The sequence below is a fragment of the Cololabis saira genome, chromosome 4 (genome assembly GCF_033807715.1).
Source record: "Cololabis saira isolate AMF1-May2022 chromosome 4, fColSai1.1, whole genome shotgun sequence".
In the NCBI taxonomy this organism is placed as follows: Eukaryota; Metazoa; Chordata; class Actinopteri; order Beloniformes; family Belonidae; genus Cololabis; species Cololabis saira.
In genome coordinates, this window is record NC_084590.1 from 19,247,425 (window position 1) to 19,267,038 (window position 19,614).

General features: G+C 41.7%; 1 protein-coding gene across 1 annotated transcript; it reads left to right on the top strand.

Annotated features, from left to right (window-relative positions):
• Positions 1-244: 244 nt before the first annotated feature.
• tnfrsf19 (tumor necrosis factor receptor superfamily, member 19) lies at positions 245-18,954 on the top strand. Its single transcript, XM_061719087.1, has 10 exons — positions 245-394; positions 1,737-1,826; positions 2,459-2,572; positions 6,985-7,163; positions 7,263-7,348; positions 15,070-15,234; positions 16,443-16,571; positions 16,712-16,814; positions 17,514-17,770; positions 18,203-18,954. The coding sequence occupies exons 2-10, from the start codon at positions 1,761-1,763 to the stop codon at positions 18,205-18,207; spliced, it is 1,104 nt and encodes a 367-aa protein (XP_061575071.1). The 5' UTR covers positions 245-394; positions 1,737-1,760; the 3' UTR covers positions 18,208-18,954.
• The last annotated feature ends 660 nt before the right edge of the window (positions 18,955-19,614 follow it).

The window sequence follows — 19,614 nt, forward strand, 5'->3', positions numbered from 1 at the left end:
AAGGCAGTGAGTGACCATTCTACCAGTGTGTGTGTGTGTGTGTGTGTGTGTGTGTGTGTGTGTGTGTGTGTGTGTGTGTGTGTGTGTGTGTGTGTGTGTGTGTGTGTGTGTGTGTGTGTGTGTGTGTGTGTGTGTGAAGCCGGCGCTTTGATGTAGCCTCGCTGATCACAGATCAGATGCACGCGCTAGGCCCGCCCCCTCCCCGCCTTTGATGTGGCCGCCGTGTGTGCGCTCGCGCCGCGTCCCGGGACTGGAGCGGTTCAGCAGAGACGCTGCAGCGATGGCTCGGTGAGCAGCACGGTACCGGACCGGTGCGGGACACGAGCCGCCACGACTTTCACCGGGCTGCTGGACACTTTTCAGAAACACCGGCTGCCCCCTTTTTCTTCATCAGGTAAGAGACGCTTTTAGTTTAGTGTTTTTTGGGGCCATTTACGTTTCTTCCCCTGAAGCCAGAGTAACACCGCAACGAATCAAAGTGGAACTATGATGCAGTTTTGAGCCTTTGCATCAACATAAGTATGGGAACAGTCAGTTTTTTCCTTTTTTCTTTCTTCCTTATTTTTGACCGCTTGTCGTTAGTGTTTGGACTATTTGGTATACAACATCATTTCATCCTACAGTCTTAGATCAAAAGTACCAATAAGTTAAAGGCGCTTTTAACATGTTTGACACACTCGCACGCATTTTCCACCTCCGCTACTCAACTATTGAAGCCATACATTTGGAAATGTCAACGTATTTAAACCCAGCCTTTAGAGTAGGTAGCAGAAGTGTTCAAAGTTAGATAGGTTTCCCCAGGGGGGCTCCAAACTGCAAAGGAAGCTCACTGCTTTGAAGATATCCCTCTCTTTCTCAATCCCCCAGAGTCAGAAATCAATACATTCCTTTGATAAAACCTCAGTATGTGTCTGGTCTGAATATGCTGTATGTTGAACCATATTCGTCTTTCTTTGGCTCAGTTGTTGAGTGTTTATGAAACCCAGTAACATAACTCTGACCCCACAGGCATCCAGGAAAACTTAAGCAATTTAACTAAGGGGGGACTGGGCTTTATGGTTTCTTCAAATGGAGACCTAATGTCTGAGACTCGGAAAACCCCTCTTATACAAAACAGACTGAAAAACATAATTTGAGAATGACGGGTTTTATAATAGAAACAGATTTTTTTTACAATCATTGGGATTGAGGCTTAGGATCGAAATTGGAGTATTGTAAGTCTATCCTTTTCACTGATGGGATAAGTCAATATATTGATCAGTTTTATCCTTTTTTTTGCCTAATTTTGCTGTATAGTGTGCTGCTTAATTAAAGAAACATAAAAAAACATGGTAGTTAACTTTTTCCTTTACTTAGAGCATCTGAAAAACTGAATTTCTCTTTGGAATCTGGCCTCATATGAGCTATATGGGTGTCTAATGACAGTGGAATTATGAAATGCATTACTTCTGTGTTTCAATGACTGATATCAAATGGAAATGTTTTGTTTTAATGTTTGTCATTTAAAGACAGTCAAGTAAAACTGGAAATCACAGCCTCACCAGCACATTAGCGGGGGTTGAGAGGTTAAACAAATCCCAACCTGCCTGTATCTGGTGGAAACGGTCAAATCAAAGCCTGATTATTTTGTTGCACGTGATCTAAGAAAACCAAATTGGATTTTCTGTCTGGATAAATTGTATGATCAAGAAGAAACATGCACACGCAAGTGTTTGACTGTTGCCTCCTCCTTTTAGCTGAAAGCAACTAGTGGCATCAAGATGGTTTGGAAGCTTCAGCACACCTTGTCACTCCTTCTAGCTGCACATGTCATGTTTTCAGCCGTGGTAAGTGGTCGCTCCATTGTCACTGCTGTTTTATGATATGTTTATGTCAGTTTGTCAAAATCTGTTATTTCTGTGTACATCTTCTCTCTTGGGCAAACGTCAGTATAAGTCAGAATATTTACTGCATGTATAAGATTGTAAAACCTGAGCAAAGCAGAGAATCTGCAAATATTTAGCATTTGCACAAGCTGTACATGCCTGATTTACCTGAACTTCCTATCAATGTTTCGGAAGCGAGTGCTCACTCAGTGGGGTCTGTGAAATCCCTCAGAGAGACACTCTGTTAATGCTATAAATCAAATGAACCCTCATCCACTGCACTGATCTGACTACATTTACTTCTTTAGTATATTCTGCTTGTGGCTTTCACTGTATTGTTGCCTTTGACTTAGATTTTTCTGCTGCAGCTGCACAGTTTTCCCACCAGGCTCATTAAAGTTTGATCTTATCCCATCTCAGCATTTTCAGACTTATTCTCAACAGTAGTCCACGTTAAAGGGCTAGACCCCCTTGAAGTATTACAAGAGAAAGCGATCCATAGCTGAGGAATGAGTATGCTTTATCTGCTGTGGATAAAAGTGGTGATGAAATGCAGGAATTTCTGACTTTCTCCAATTGTCTGTGCCTCTCAGATTCACGTGAGAGCCATGGAGGAGACCAGAGAGTGCAGAGAACAGGAGTACAAGGACCGGTTTGGGAACTGCAAACCCTGCAAACAGTGTGATGCAGGACAGGAACTTTCGAAGGTTGGAGCCTAACTGTTTTGGCTTTTATTATCTTATTTACTATTTCCAACATTTATTATGGGCAGGTTTTTCAAAAGCACTCTTGTTCTTGTATCTGTTTTCTATCGAGCCACGGAAAGGAAAAAGTGCTGCCAATTGTTTATACAAAGTGTGGTCACCCTAGGGATCCATAACAGTCCTGTTGAATCAGCTTCTCCTTCTGAAAAGGGTTACGGGAAAAATAGTTGAGTTCATGAAAAGATTGTACGTCAGTATTTAGAAAAAAATACATGTTGTCCAGGGACCCCACATTATTTATGACTTCCTCCCTTTTATGCAGAGAACAGCAAAGCCGTTATTAGCTTTTGTAGAACACCGACCCTTCTTTAATCAGTCACACCCATACTTTTGACCTCCCACAACTGAATGACTTCCATTGTTTTACTCCACTGCTTCCCATCCAACTTATTGTTTTCACCATCTGAAGCAAGCCATGCCTAAGCTTGCCGCTCTCTCGACAGAGAATACACTTTCTTCCACCCCCTTAGCCATAGGTTTTTGTGTGCTTTGTACAAACAGGCCTCTGTAGTGTCAGTTAAGGTTGGTAAGCAAAAGGCTTTCCTCTCTGGCTGCAGCTATGCACATACCCACCCTTGCAAGTGCAGGGAAGCGATGTAAAAGCCAGTAAGGATTGTGATTTAATATCAGCCGGTGGGTAAATGCCCTCTGGAATAGTTTTCTACAGCGAGCATTGCAGTGATCAAAGCTGCAATAGTTGAAGAAAATGTTGAGATCAATCCACGCCTTCCAAGTGCAGTTTCCCCTTGTTTTGATATTCAAAAAGGTTAATGCAAAACAGCAACACGATATAGTCAATGGTATGGGACATTGCACGTTGCATTTCATAAAGCCCTTTAGGGAACTTAAATGAAAAATTGCAGAGCTGAATTGTTTCAGAGAGTTGTTCCTTTTTAATTTATATTATGTTTATTTATTGTACATATAAAGAATATGGCAATGACATTAAAAATAATTATTAGAAACGGGACACAGATTTTTACATGAATTTACACTTAACTATGTCCTTGAGTGCTGATGGGAAAATTCAGTGTCACTCCTTTACATCTGTTGCACACATGTAAAACAGTCCAGTTGCCTTTAATCTGTGTGCACACAGAATTGCACTCTGTGGTTGGTAATACGCTTCAGTGGTCCTCTGCCAGCTCAACAGGCATGAGTGCTGCGAGCCACCCTGGGGTCCTGGTTAATAATTGGCTACCTCACTCTTTCTCTGAAAGTAGCGGGATGCTGGCTGAAAGCGAAGAGTGGGGCCTGGACTCAGAAAAGGTTTCCCAGACTAAAATCTTGTGATTTGCGTTCTGAGTAACCAAGACAATCGGAAAGGCAGCGGTTGACTGTTGGGGAGGAAAGCAGACTTTTGGAGTCCCTCTGTGCAGCTGCCATAGAGATCCCAGAGGAATGCGGCCCAGTTTGCTCTGGAAGTTTGCCTCTGGAAGCTGCTCTGAGGCCGGCTGACGAACATCAATTAGCTCTGCCACACTAACTCCAGCTAAAAGAACCACCCACACAGAGAGAACGCCTGTTAAAACCAGTAACTCTTTGTCTCCATGACTTATTTTATTTTAGGTTTCATTCATCAGCAGTTACTTAGTCGGTTGTGTTGTAGTAAGCGTGAAAGAAGGAAGGGTTTATTGGCTTTCCAGTGCATGCTGGAAAACTGCCAGTTGTAAGAAAATAAATAAATAAAAGGCAGGAACACACCAGTTAGATGAGTCTGTATTGTGTAGGATGTAGGAGGAACATTTCCTCCAGCCACACTTCCAGGACAAAGGGTGGCCTCTGGGTGGCACTGGATGAAGAGAGTTACAAGGAGTGCATAAGCAGCACAAGTAACCGAAGGGGCATATTCCTAGTCTGCCAGCATTTTCTACATGATTCTCGTGTCTAAAGAATAGTAATGGTCTTGGACATGAAAACAGGGAAGGTGTGCGGGTGTTTAGAGCTGAACAGACCTCTGCTCTAACTTACTTGGCATTAATTTCAGTGTTGTTTCATCACGGGATCATATGACTGGCCCTCCCCCTTGCGATTCCCTCCTAATCTCAGAAATATCTGTCCGTCTGAACATGCTTCAGGAACCAGCCAACTCGCCCCCTCACTCCCCTTCACACGGCTGTTATGCTCTGCAGTCTCACCAAAACTAGATCAGGAGATAGGGCATGCAGGGAAGCGGGATGTTAAGCATCTGTTTTTTGTTGTTGTTTTATTTAATTGGTTTTGATGTGAAACTGAGTACTTTACGGAAAGTGAGGGTTTATTTTTCAACAGTCATTTAATTTTGTTTTTTTTTTGTCCATCCGTAGAGGACGTTCCTATTTCAAAACATTCCTTTTTATCTAATGGTTTTTGAATTATATTGTCCCTCAACTGGTTGTAGCAAATAACAGAGTACCATTCATTTCATAAATGCAGTATGTAAGGGTTTATTGAACTGTAATTATGCGTTACAAAACCTTGCACTTTGTGCTCTCCCCTTTTCATAAAAATAATAGCATCAACTTCTTCTTTTTAGTTGCCAACAGGGTGTGAGCTTTGTTGCGCTTTGTTATCAAGGATAAAAGGAGAAAGCCATCGCTCCTTGATGATCTGCACTGCTTGGACCAGAGGGGCAGGAGTTGGCTTCATTTCCTTTTGTTTCTCTGTTCTGACCTGCTTGTGTCTATGCAGCATCAGCCCATCGTGCCGCGGACAGAGCTTGTGCCCCTGTGCCAGCGCTAGGTTTAGAGGGGATCAATTGTCCAGGGGCCCCTTGCTACATGTGAAAGTGGGTCACCAGGCAGTATCTGCGGTGCTTTGTTGTGGACCATTTTACTGGGTTCGGTCCTGTGGTAATCGTTCTGCCTGTAGTGATTCAGTCTCTTGAGAGAAGCAAGACCATGACATGCATATATCTGCCTCTCCTCTTTTTTCACTCATCAGTCCTCCCTTTCTGCATCTTCTCTTGGTTCCCTTGCTCTGCTGTGTGAGAGAGTAAAGCCTTATATGGACAGCTCATAGCAACAGCTGCAGTTGTCCAGTCCTAGCTGGTCCACCGGGCAAGGCGCAGCCCAAGGGTTCAATGTCAGGCTCACATGTGTTTGGCTGGAAGGACCAAATTCCTCATTTTCTTCTCCCGACTCTGCGGTGCCATTGCAAGACCTTTACCTCTAATCATTATTTTCATTTTTTTCCGATCCCAGTAGTCGTATCAAAATCTCATGCCCACATTCTAGCCAGTTTGCAAGCTCGAGCAGTGAAACAGGACACGGGTGAAGAGAGCAGAGCAGAGAGAGGCCCTGTTTGAAGCTGACCTTCGATTTAATGATATATGAGCGGTCCGCTCCTGTCCTCCAGGATTTCTATGGCAGCGGGGCCACACGGATAACAGCCGCACAGCTGCTACACAGCTGATAATGAATGATCAATGCATGATGTAATCTCCTCAGGGTTTTATCCTCTCTGTGTGGCGTACAGTCATATCAGCTGTCATATTAATGCCAAGTTGACACTGAGGTCATTGGATTTTCAGTCGAGTTTTCAGGGATGTGAAAGAGAACCACCCAGGAAAGACACCAAATTTACACCTGCAGCGACAGGTGGAAATAAATAGCAGTGTGGAGAGAGTTCTTCTCACCAAAATGGTAGTTTTGTACCAAAACTTCTACAGACGTTTACCTTTCTGTAGTTCCAGATGGTCTGATGAAAGAAAGTGTTAAATCTGGCTAAAGATGAGTGTGATATATTTGTAACTCAAACAAACATAAAAAGGTGTATTTGATCTCAGAAAAAAATATCAGAAATACATTTCATAATTTATCGGTATGATTAGGTGAGATAATCAAAAGGAGCTTTAGCATTAGATTGTTCACACAGCCGTAGGAAGCTGTGCTTTTTATGTGCACTTCCAATTGTTGCACACAAAAAGAGTATTCATTTCATTTTCTCCATCTACCTCTCCATGTTCTTACCATCTTCGTGAAGCTTTTCCTTTGCTTGCTGGCCTCTCAATCAACGGGACACTCACACAGTCTGCTTGGAGTGGGAGTTGCACAAAAACCCAGCAATAAACTTGCAATAATACAACAGTGGGTGTCCCCGAGAGTCTTTATTATTCAAATCTGTGGCCTTCGGGGCCTTGCAGCGGAAGGCCAATCATTCACACTGAGAGAGTCAGGGAGATTATTGCCAGTGTAAAGTGGGCTCTCAAAAGGGGCAGGTCATTGTTTGCCTCTGATCCCGTGAGCCGAGATCATTCTTTAATTCCAGGACCCCCAGCGGTTCACATTCAAGCCCTCTCTTTACCATCTGCACATCAGCTCAAACCAACAAACCCCACCTCTTACCCGGTGTATTTTTCCTGTTAATCCTTCCAGGAATGTGGCTTTGGCTATGGAGAAGATGCCCGGTGTGTGCCCTGCCGGAGCAGTCGCTTCAAAGAGGACCGGAGCCTGCAGAAGTGCAAGCCCTGTCTGGATTGTGCACTCATCAACCGCTTCCAGAAGGGCAACTGCTCTACCACCAGCAATGCCGTGTGTGGCGACTGTCTGCCAGGGTGAGGAATCAGCGCAAGAACGGTTGATGGCTCTTCACGTTGTAGTCTAAACAAATAAGTGTTTTGTTCAATAAACATGTATTCATGTACTCTGAACAGGTACTACAGGAAGACAAAATTAAGTGGATTTCAAGACATGGAGTGCATACCTTGTGGAGACCCTCCACCTCCCTACGAGCCCAACTGTAAGCTCTTTTTTTTTTTTTTTTTTTTTTGACCTCTTAACAATGGTCTGAAATGTTCCCATGAAGCAGGCTATTCATCCCCCATTCTCAATAGGAGATGTTTTTACATGAAACAACAGGGCTATAATAGTCTGAAAGCAAACAAAACCATCTACAGCATTCTATTGAACTGCTGGCCAAAAGCTACCAGAACCAAAATCCAGGATTGGGTGCCACAACAACGCCCATACATACATCCACACATCCAACATGCCGGCACAAGATCCCTAGAGTAACCAGAGCCACAGCCTTTGAAGGGTGGAGCAAGCTATATTTCATTCACTAAGTCCCACCAAGGCAGCCAGCAATGCTATGTGTGCAGATGAATGCTTGGATTTACAAGCCGAGCAGTTGAAAAGCTGAAATAGATACCACTAACATAACTGCGACTTTGCCAACACTGGATTAGATAGGCTCAGAGCACGTCACTCATTTGGACGAGTTTGGATTAAATGAGCAAACTTCCTTAATGAAATCGCTGTCAGTGTTTCTGGATGGAACATATCTCAACAACGTTTACAAACTGCTGCACGGTTCTGCATGTTTTTGAATTCACGACCAAAGTAAACACACGGAAAACTGCGCTGGTTTGAGCAGCATAATTTATTGCCATTGTGCAAAAAGCAGGCAGTGAGGGGTGTTACAATAAGTATACAAAGCAGTGCTCGCATACCAGCAATTAACTTCTTCCTTCTGGCCTTTATAAGTAGTTAAGTGCAACCTTATGATTTCAGGTTTGCACATAGGGCCAACAGGAGAATTAACTTATACCTTTGGTAATTGAGTGTGACTTCCTGATGGCGGAGTGTACAGCAGCTGTTTCTAAGCAGGCTTTTGGCAACATGAGCATCTGAGGCGCGCAAGTCAGAAATAACACCCTAGTGTGGAATAAATGGAGGCAGCTCCAAAGTAGCATACAATAAAAACAACTTAGGTTCTCTTTGCACACAAAATTACTGCCTACATCAGACCATTTGCTCTTTAATCGTATGTCTTTATTTATCTGGATTATGAGCGTACAGGTTGTGTACGCTGACCTTAAAACAACTGGCCTCCCTGTGTCTGCTCATTTGTCCATCTGTGCCGCTTCCCGTTTTGATACTTGAGGAGGCCTGTTAGACAAAATGGTCATTGTGTCTGGGAGCATAGTTGATAGTTAGCCGCTACAAGGACTCTCAGTGGAGCATTTCCAGCATGTTTTAAAGTCTTGCACCCCCCCTACACCCCCCACTGTTATCTTGAGGAGGGCGGTGAAAACTTAAAGGGCAGATCAGTCTGGTAGGCCACACTGGCCTGGGGCAGCGGTGCAGCTGTGCAGGGGAGGCAGTCACAGACTGTGGTGGACTGTAAATCTTAACCCCCCCCCCCCCAATCCTCCCTTTCCCCCAGTGGCTTTTTGGAGTCGGGTAAAATTGAGATGGTGTTTTATGGATTCCTTCAGCCTTTAATGTGTTTCATCTGCTGAAGTCTTTCTGTCCTGATGGATCTCAGAGTCGACTCGTCCACAGTGGAGCATAGAGGCGACCAGACAGATATGTGCGCTCGCGGCCGTTATTACTACTGGATTTACACGCGAGGGAAACATGATTTTCATCTGGTTTTTGTTCAGTGAACTAAAACTATGGTGTTGAAATGCAGCCATAAAACATTTAACATTCAACCCATATTAGTGCAACAGTGTTTCCAAAAACAGTTCAGACATCTTTGCAACGTATCAGTAATATGTTTGTGAGCCCCTCCACATTGTATTTCTGAAAAAGTCAGGGATGTCCTATTCATATCATCCTCATTATTAGGCTGTTAAAGTTTAATTAGTTTGTTTTCTTTGGACTCAGCTTCCTCACACTATCCAAAAACCTGTATTTCAGCTTAATTGTTACTCTAAACTTCCCATAGGAGTGTGTGTTGTTTATCTGTATATGCCCCTGCTATGGACTAGCAACCTCTCCATGGTGTACCCCTGCCTTTGGCCTAAAGAGAACTGGGAAAGGCATGAGCGGATACCTGTAACTCTTAGTTGTAGAAATAAGTAGGCATGGGTGATGGATATTATGTTTTATTATATTTATCATTAAAAAAATATTGGATATTGTTACATTTTCAGACGGATGAGGAGTAGTCGAAAGAAATCGCTCGTGCTGACTTCCATGTTCCTCAGTTCTGCTGTAACATGCTGACTTGAAGTTCATGCAGGTCTCACCATAACTGGGAGAGATCAAAGTGCAGGAAACACTCCAGTCAACCAGCAATTCAAACCAGAGGATCCAGTATTCAAAAACACATTCACTTAAGCCACTCAGATGTAGGAATGTTGGATCATGATGACTCCTGATCCAAGATATGTTTGTCCTTCCTGTTGTCTTAGTCAAATTACAACACAGCTATCAAACCACCACCTCTGATGGCTGTAATATTGTTTCTTACTAGAAGTAATAACATTAAAAATGAAAAATAAATGTTTTACCACAGACCGAAAAAAACTAAAATAAAACTTTCATCTTTAATTATTCTACTTGATTCTGCTGTATTGGCCTAGGTGTTGATCTTTAAATCTACCAGAAGCTGAAAACAACTGGTTATTAAAAAAAAAACAAAAATAAAATGTGATTAATCCCCGAAGGGAAATTAATTAAAGCAGCTATGTCACAGACACCAAAACCCTTGAAATAACGTGTATATGGATGAGGAAAAGCAGATCTTACACTCTCCAAAGGCAGTACCACATAATACCTTTATTTCCAACTGAAATAAGTCTAAATTTATACAAAACAAATCAAAAACTGTCCTTAGTTGAAACAGTAACCTGTGTGGGCCAAAGACGCTAAACAAAAATGTGTGTACATTCCTCCTTTTTTCTGTCAATCAGATGAGTTTAACACAAGAGCTCGGCCCCTTAAAAGAAACCCTTGAAAGACTTTGTCGGGACAAAAGTCAAAGATTCCTCAGAGGTGTAAAGACGTGCTTCTTTTATTTGGACTATTTGGCATTCCATAAAGTCAACAGGCTGGGAGTCTATGAAAGGCTGCGGTTTATTGGTCTGGTTTGTGTGGAGATAATATCAGCAGGTGAGGTCTGCTCAATGGAGCGGGGTTTATCTGTGTTTGCTGCAGCTGCTGGCTCTTCGATAACAGTCTGCCTTTGTGCTGATACTCACCTCGGATGAGCTGAATTTGACCTTCACAATGAAGACGGAGTTTAAACATGATGGTCAGGTGTTGAGTACAACACAAGAATCCTGGACATGACTCAGTGACGGTCCCAAGCCTGGAGAGACAGCACGGAGACGTCTAATGCAGTCTTTGTGACGAATAACGATGTTTCGTTGGGGAGTAAATGTAGATTTTCATCACAGGATGGTGATATTTTAATTGAAAACCATGCTTTCTCGGCTCAACAGTGATTTCATGTTTATTTATCCTCCAGTTTGACCAGCAGGATTCAGTGCAAATAAGAACTTATCAACGCTACTGCAGGCAAAGCTTTTAAATACAAACATGACTGTATAAACAGGAAATTATATAGACCAGGACTGCCTGTTGCTGCAGCCGTTTTTAAGATCTGCCACTGGAATGTGCCATGCTGACATTATGCACGTTTCACTGCTTTTATCACTCTTTTTTTTTTTTTGCTGTGCCTCCTGTGTCAGTCTGAGTTTTTTGTCCTTTAGATGGAATGTTAAAATGCCCTTATCCCCTATCTGTCTCAAGGGGGGGAAAAACGCTCTCCAAGCTAAAGCAGTGTTTACATGGCAAAACAAAGAGCCCTTTAATGTAAAATGGCTGATTAATACACTGAAGAGCAAACAGAAGAGCTCACAGGGAAAAAAAAAAATCTCAAACAAAAAGTAATTCATTATATCTGCCCTTCTCTCTGGTGAGGGCTTGATCTACTTTACAGCCATGTAGGCTTTCTTTCACTGTTTACTCTAACCTACACCCTCACCATCATGCATATGTCGATCAGGACATGTTTATTTGATTACTGACAAAGATCAAAGTTAATTGTGCTGTGGTAGTTGAACGTGGCCTCGTAGCAAAAAGTTCCCCCAGTTTGATTTACAGGCGTGCCATTGTTAGTCCTCCAATTTGCCGTGAAAGCTGCAAACAGATGCTGTCATGTGAGCCGTGCAGCTTACGTGCTGATGCAACGCTGAGTGAAAACTCACACTGCTGTTTCTTTGGAGTTCTCATGCTTTTTTTGTTTGTTTGTTTGTAAACATATCCACAATTTTTAATAATTGAACGAAAATCTTCTTCAGTAAATAACTGCCTAATGGCTGAAGCCCATAGGGCTCATCAGATTCTGACTTTCCTCCCTGAAGATGTTTTATCAGAGGTCCGTCTTCAGTTGCTGCTCGTTTGAAGGTCTTCACGTCTTCAGTCACTGAAAATCATCCTTTGTTGCGTTGAGATCAGTCAACTGACTTGGACAGAAAAATCATCTGGCTATTTCTGTCAGCAGTCACATCATCAATAAACACCAGTGAGCTTGTTTCATACATATCCATACCATAACACTGCCTCCACCATGTTTGACACAGGATGTGGTCTGCTTTGGATCATGAGCCCATCTCCCCATCATTCTGATACAAGTTTATCTGGGTTTTCTCCATACAAAGAATTCATCTCTCATATATGTTGTTTTTTTCAGTCTAATGTTGGCCTCCTAAACTTTGAGATCTCCTTTGATTTGACAACTGGTAATAACTCCAGACCTTCTATGTGCTTCCCTTGTCTTGAAGTAACGAGGGTATGAACCAAACCAACAACAAACTCAGTCAATAGTGCAAATGTTTTCCATCCCCTGAAAATGTAGATATTTTGCTTAAAATTAACAATTCCCGAATGGTAAATACCAAGTTTTTGCGAAACTTGATTGATTGATTGATTGATTGATTGAATTGTTTATTTCGAACACATAAGGAAAAAAATATAAGATTTTAAAACAAATTCAAAACATACAGAAAAAAAACAACAAAAACGTAATACAAACAGGGGACAAAAAAACAGTATCCGAAAAGGAGCAGGTAGAAGTAAAACTTATTTAACCCTGCCCCTTTGTTACCTCTATCATAAATTAAACATAAATATTAATAATAAATAGCTGCAATTACCTAATAGGCTACCGATTTTCCCATTGGTTGTGCTTCTCAAATGAAAGCTGAAAGCCAAAACTTTAGATTGTTTTAATTCATATCAATTGTGGCGTATTAAGGCAAAAATCATAAAGAAAACAAGGATGCAAGTGGTGTCATCATTAACGCAATGATGCTCATAATCGCAACAGTTTTTGTGCTCATCCATATTTCACTCCACAAAACAAAGACAACTAAGCAGCATGATGGCTGGCAGTGGTTAGCACTGTTACCTCACAGCAACAAGAATCCTAGTTCAATTCCCAACCTAGCCGGAGTCTCTCTGTGAGTTTGGATGTTCTCTCAGATGGACTGACCTGTCCAGAGTGTAGCCCTGTAATGAGCTGGGATAGGCACCAGCAGAGCCCTGTGACCCTAAATACAATTAAGTAGGAAGAGAAACTGAGTGGACAAAGGAAGTTGGAGCCCATATTGAAAACTGTCAGCATTCTCCTTTAACAGAGGGAATTTCAATCCGCGTATCATTCGTTTTTCAAAATAAAACCAAAAGTAAGAAAACGAAAAAACAACTAATTTTCTCAGTATTCGTTTCCTAACTAAAATGAAAAAACGGATAACGATTCGTTTTTTCAGTTTTCAATTTTATGCTCAAAATAGAATAATGGAAAAAAAAAGGATAACAACAGTTTCTCATTTTATCCATTTTTGATCTGATGCAAGCTTTACTGCAAGGACCCGCAAAACAAATGTAAGGGCCAGACTTGAGGATCATTTAGATAAGATTGGACAGATTTGGGGGTTACGTTAACATAACGTTAAATAGTAATATTAATTAAAAAAATAAATAAAGAAAAACCTACCTGGAAAATTACACCTGATTTCTCTGTGTTCATGTCGTCTGTCCTCAGTGACCCTCTTATCGTAGCAGAAGAGCACATAATTATTCATTTTCCACCTTTGCTAAATAATCTTCTGGTAAAGTTAGCTTTAACGCTAGACAACTTCCGGTTCAGTGAACTTGCTTCAGATCAAAAATGGATAAAACAGGAAATGGTTGTTATCCGTTTTTTTCCATTATTGATTTGAGCATAAAGTCGTTTTTTTCATTTCAGTTAGGAAACGAATACTGAGAAAATGAGATGTATTTTAATTTTCTTACTTTTGGTTTTATTTTGAAAAATGAATGAATGACTGATACACGGATGTACACGGAGATACTTGTCCTGCACCAATTCAATTCAATTCACTTTATTTGTTAGACAGGGACTGTACATATTAATGGACACAAGTGTAAATATGTATGGTTGTAGCCAGAGACTAATTCCCACCATTCGTCCCCGCGGCAAATTAATGCCAGACACAGAATCGGACATCAGCAGACAAAGTAGACAAGATATGACATTCATACCAACAAAAACACAACATTAAAAGATATGACAGAACTAGATAAAAATCATTAAACAATAAAACAAGTTGCAATTGATAAACCAGTAGGTGACAGTAAAGTTAAAGTGCTACGTGCTTAAGTGCAAGAGTTTGTAAAGTGCTGATGCAGATTACACATCGCCTCATTTCTTCTTAAAGTGCTAATGCCTATTGCACATTGCCATTACCAAACATCATGCACACAATAATGATGGCTACTTGGTAAAATTATTGGATGTTTTGATTGGGATTTTACATAAACTTTGCAGCAGGACCAATCATATAATATAGCTTTGAGCAGAAAACAGCACTTTTATTTTTAACACACTAATCAGTTGTTTTCGTCTTTCTGTAACATTTTTCTGTCCTGTTTGAGAGGGAGTTTACATACTGATCAAAATATTGCCCCTTTGTCTCCATGGCATATTGGATTTGATGAAATGATACTATAATTACCCGAGTCAGGAGCCAGTTTTTCTCAGACAGCAGTGCCAGTTCATCTGTCTAATGTCATGATGTTTCACATTAAGCCGCATTAAGCCCTGATTTTCCGTATTTGTGGGAACTTGTAAAATGAGCAGCATTCCTGACGTCTTCACAAGTGTGTGTCCTGAAGGCGGGGGCTAAACGCTGACGTCACGCCTCCCCTCAGGCGGGGCCTGAGCTGTAATGAGCTTCATCATGAAATCCCTGCAACGACACGCATACACACACACTCGCACGCGGCGTACTGAAACGTCAGTCAAACATGTTTTCTTACTCTGTGTCAAACACATTTATATCTGACTTATTTCCTCAACGCCCGTCCATCTTGTGTGTTTATGGATGCCAGATTATGAGGGGTCCTAAAGGTGATGGGGTAAAGAGGGGGAAGTGTCAGTAATTCATCTTCTGTGGAGAATGTGACAGAGGCAGATGAAGAGAGAGCCTACCGCAGGCGTTTTGTCTTTGAACTCTGCTGCTCATTTCATTCGACCTCAGCAAAGACATGAGTGACTCGAGGCACCAAAGAATAATTACTCTCATGTTACCAGATTCTGACTGGCAGAAGAGTGTTAGATAATATGTGATAAACTTCTTATCCCCCATTACTTTTGTGCCCTCATTGTTAAACATTCATTGCCAAACTATCATCTCGTCTCTTCTGTATGTTTTTTTGCAGGCAGTGGTCGTGTGAACCTGGTGCCGCTGCCCTCGGTAGTGACGAGCCCGCGGGACATGGCCCTGGCAGCGGTCATCTGCAGCGCTCTGGCCACCGTGCTGCTGGCGCTGCTCGTCCTCTGTGTCATCTACTGCAAGAGACAGCTGCTGGAGAAGAAGCCCAGCGGTCAGTCATGAAGCGCCCCGTCTCCTTTTCTGCATCCAAAAACCTGATTTCATTTGCACATTTTTAATGACAGATTTTGAGAACTATGAAACATACATGGTAAACATGTTAAGTTTTTCGTTTTTAGACATTTCAGCCTGTGCTCCTCAGACTGGTTTCTAAGCTGAACTGAACTCTGCTGCTGGAACTGAACTTTGAACTTCCACGGCAGCTGAATGTACAGTCAATGAAATTCCAGCGCGATATGTGCTCGAGTCGAGATTCCCGAAACAAAGGAAAGCTCACGGGTGTTCCAAAACTTTTTTAGCTGTACAACATCAAACAATAAAGATTAGATGGTGATAGGTTATCTCAAACATGTGCTGAACAGGCAGTACACTTGAAACTTTTTATTTTTTTTTACTTCTCATTTTTTGCTTTCAATCAAAGAGACCTTTACGTTATATTCAATGTGCAGGATATGAATGCATGGAGGCATTTTTTAAGGCCCTAATAAGGCAGCAAGTACTCGTGTATGAACTTGACTTCCTTGCTCCTTCGTGAGCGTCACATGCAGGGTGCAGTGGTAAACCTTATCAAAGCCTGATGTTGCATATTTGTGGGTATTTGAATAATGATCAGTGTTTGTGGAGCCAGAAATGTTTAAGGACATGAGATACCTTGACGCGATGAATTAATGACGTCACATTTGGGTAAACACACCAGGAACAAAGAAAGTGATGGACGTTAACAAGGCGTTACCGTTTAAGTGTTTTCTTTTTTTTCCCTCCCACATACTTTGAGGTTGCGGAGTGAATGCTTGACTAAAGTATTTTGTCGGTGGTTTCACATAGCTGAGACACACACGCCCTCTCTGTCACAAAATAATGCTGCCAGTTGTTGTTCCAAGTTAGATGGAGATTTAATGACATTTTCTAAAAGAAAATGAGTAAATTCGATCAGATAAGAATACGATTACAATTCAGTGAAAGATGGATGAGTTATTAAACTTGTTCATTGTTAGTAAATCATTCATTTATCTATTACAGATCAGTGATAACCATTAGTTAAAAACTAATTACAGAAGCAGAGTTGTATGCTTTTTTTTCTGGACCTGACTGTATGTCATCTACTGTACAGTCAGGCACTTCTCATGTTAAAGGGTTTTCTGTGAGAATGATGTTTCTGCTGCATCAGATGACGGGACTGTCTCCTCTGTGTTTCTACAGCAGCGTCTCTGAGGCCTCAGGACTGTCCCTTTACCGGGGCCGAGCTTTCCTGTCTCGACCCACACTGGCTCCGTGACTTTCCCCAGAGACCCTGCTGCCAATGTCACCAGGGATCTGGACACAACTGCGGTAGGTCACGGTTCACTCCCGCCGTTTTGTTTTTAACAATGACCGTAAGGAGAGCCAGCAGCATTTATAACATCAACAGAAGGCATCAATTGGAGGAATTTCCGTTTATGTGAAGTTGTATTTTTACGTGAATTGTTTAGGTCCAGTCCACCTGATCCCGTCTCTGTGCTGCGATGAGAGCTGCAGTCTGGGCCGCAGCCAGGAAATCAGTCCCTTCCAGTCCCAGACGAGTCTCTGTGACAGGTGAGGGAGTCATATTCTCCAGGATGATCACATACAAACTGTGACTGAAACTAAAGGAACGATCCACGCCAGCACCAAAAATAATGTAAAACACAATATCTCCTTGTTTAACAAAAAGTATTTTTTTATTTTAGAATATGGACAGTGCATATTAATAAACATTTAAAAAAGTAAATGCATAAATGTAAATATGTCAGATATAGCCATCGGGCTAATTTTCATCTGCAGTCCCTTGTCAGGTGAAGTAATCGGTTCTAACATATACATTTATGTCCATATGAGACTATGTACAGTGCATGTTCTGGCCTGTACCTTTTAAGATTTACACAAAAATATGAATTTTCCCTGTCAAACTTGACGGATGGGTGAAAGTTAGAAGCTTGAAAGATATTAGTAGGTCTGAATATTTAAAGTTAAAACTGCGTCGGGTCTTTGGATCCATGAAAGCCGGAATAAATGGGATGATCAGCACTATTTACTGCTATAAACATATCAAAAGTATAACAATAATACATTTTATTTATAAGCGCCTTTCTAGCTACAACATACAGAAAAAAGTAAAACCATAAGAAATATACAAGAGGTAAAAACAGGTTAAAAAAGTAAAAGGATACATTGAAATTGACCAAAAAGCAGAAGCAAACAGAGTCAGAGGTTTGATGTTTTAATAACCCCCGATTTTATTCTGACGCTCCACAGAAATACAAACCTCAGTGAGGAGGCGCCGATGAAGGTGGATGGACTTCCAGAGTCTGAGTCTCGGGGCCCTTGTGGCATGACAGAAAGCTCAGAGCCTGAAGAGTATTTTAGGATGCCTCAGTGCTGTGGAGAACCAATGGACAGACCTGAAGTGGAAGGAGAGGAGGAGGAAGAGGAAGAAAGGCCCAGGTCGAGGGAGTCCTGCAATGGAGCTGTGACTGACGCATTTCTTCCCAAAAAGCACGCATCCCAGGAAGGTTAGTAGACATTTCTATGCCTGCAGCTCTCTCCAACAACAGGAGATCAGAAATGGCTGAAATCCAGGTTCAGGATTCGGTTACTCGAAGATTACTTGACACGCTTCTCCTTCGTTTATCACACATTAATAAATCATTCTCACTTGGCTCCTAACATTCCAGAAAAGACACAAAAGGTGTAATATGAACAGTATAATTCCTCCTGAGAGTTTAAGTTGCACATCCCCTGCCCACAATCCTCCCCGCTTTGCCTTTTTATAGACTGATATTCTGCTCTGTGTCTGTGACGAGCAGCCGCTAAAGAAACAAGAGACATCACAAGTTCTTTGATGTTGACAAGACTATCCTGTTTTCAGTCAGCTCTTGGCCGGCTCGGGGCAGATACGTTACTAATCGTCACATGCGTGCGCTCTCTTCCTGATCTCTTCCCAGGATGACATGGATTTCTTTGACTTGCGTTCCACCCTTGAACCTCCCTGGACTCGACAACAGCCGCGGCCGGATTCCGTCTCAGATTACTCACCAGTCTCCACACAAACACACACAGCCGCCGCTCACAAGCGCCGCCGCGCCGCCTCTTTGAAACGTCTGCTCGCTGACCTCGGAGCCCTCCGTCGGACGGTCCAAACAGAATACGTACACAAGAACCAGCAAACGAGAGCACTGCCCAGCAGAGACCGCAGGGGAAAAGGCAGAGCTGCACGCTCAAGACTAAGAAAATGTGAACCTGTTGGCCCAGAGGGTTAAATTATATGAAGTTCAAACGTCGAGGCGTATTTACTTATTACTGTGGAGCAAAGAGAATCAAAGTGAGCCTCTGCTCTGCCTTGAGAATGTTGTATCTTCATGTGTAGGAGAACGTAAACTGTACCGCTCGCCTAGCAGCTGGTGTTATGAAGCTTTTTGTGTGTGAAGCGACAGTTGTAAAGTTTGAAGAGTGAAGAAACGTGTCTAAAGTGAGTGTTGCACTTTGAAGACAATCTTTTTCATATGGAGCAAGTTAAGACGAGGAATGTCACTGTGTGTTGTAGATACTGTAAAATAGTAAATAGGTCAATATTTTTGTTACAGACTGTAGACATGACTTCATGTTTTCTTTTCTCACCCCATTTATAGTGTTGTTGGTTGTGAGTGGTCACTTCCATGTATCATTGTTGTAAATAAAGCATTAAATAACAATACAATTTAATTATCTTCACATTCTTTCATGAAATCAAGAAACACGGAAATGATCGTCCACGGAGTTGGAGGAAAAACGTCAAACATACATACACCCACAAAACGACTGAACCACCAGTAGGACGATAGATCATTTTAGAACCGAGGCAGTTAGTAGATGAAGAGAAAAGAAAAAAAGAGCTGATACTTGGTCATGATCTTATGTTCATTTGTGAAAAAGTCAAAAATATCTGATAGTAGTGAATCACCATTAAGCAATTAAAACATTGTTATCATCGCTATCGTTAGCAGGTGTGCAGACTTCTATAATGAAGACATTTTGACATTATTATGGTCTAAACTTGTGTGTCAAAAGGGAAAAACATAATCAGTTGTCTTAGAGAAGCCATTGTTGCTGCAGATCAATCTGGAAATGGTTAAAAAAAAACAACTTTCTAAACAATTTGAAGTTCAATGATTAACAATAAGAAATACTTTTCACACTGGGTGAGTATTCAAGAGAATCGCTCTTCTTCCAAGGCATATTCAACTGAATCGAACAATACTTTATCCCTGTAATGAAGTCACAAAGTCCGTGGCAGCACAATTAGAGGAAGACTGAGTAAGTTCAGCTTGTTTGCAAGGTCTGGGAGAAGAAAAGCCCCTGTGATCTTAAAAGAGCAAGC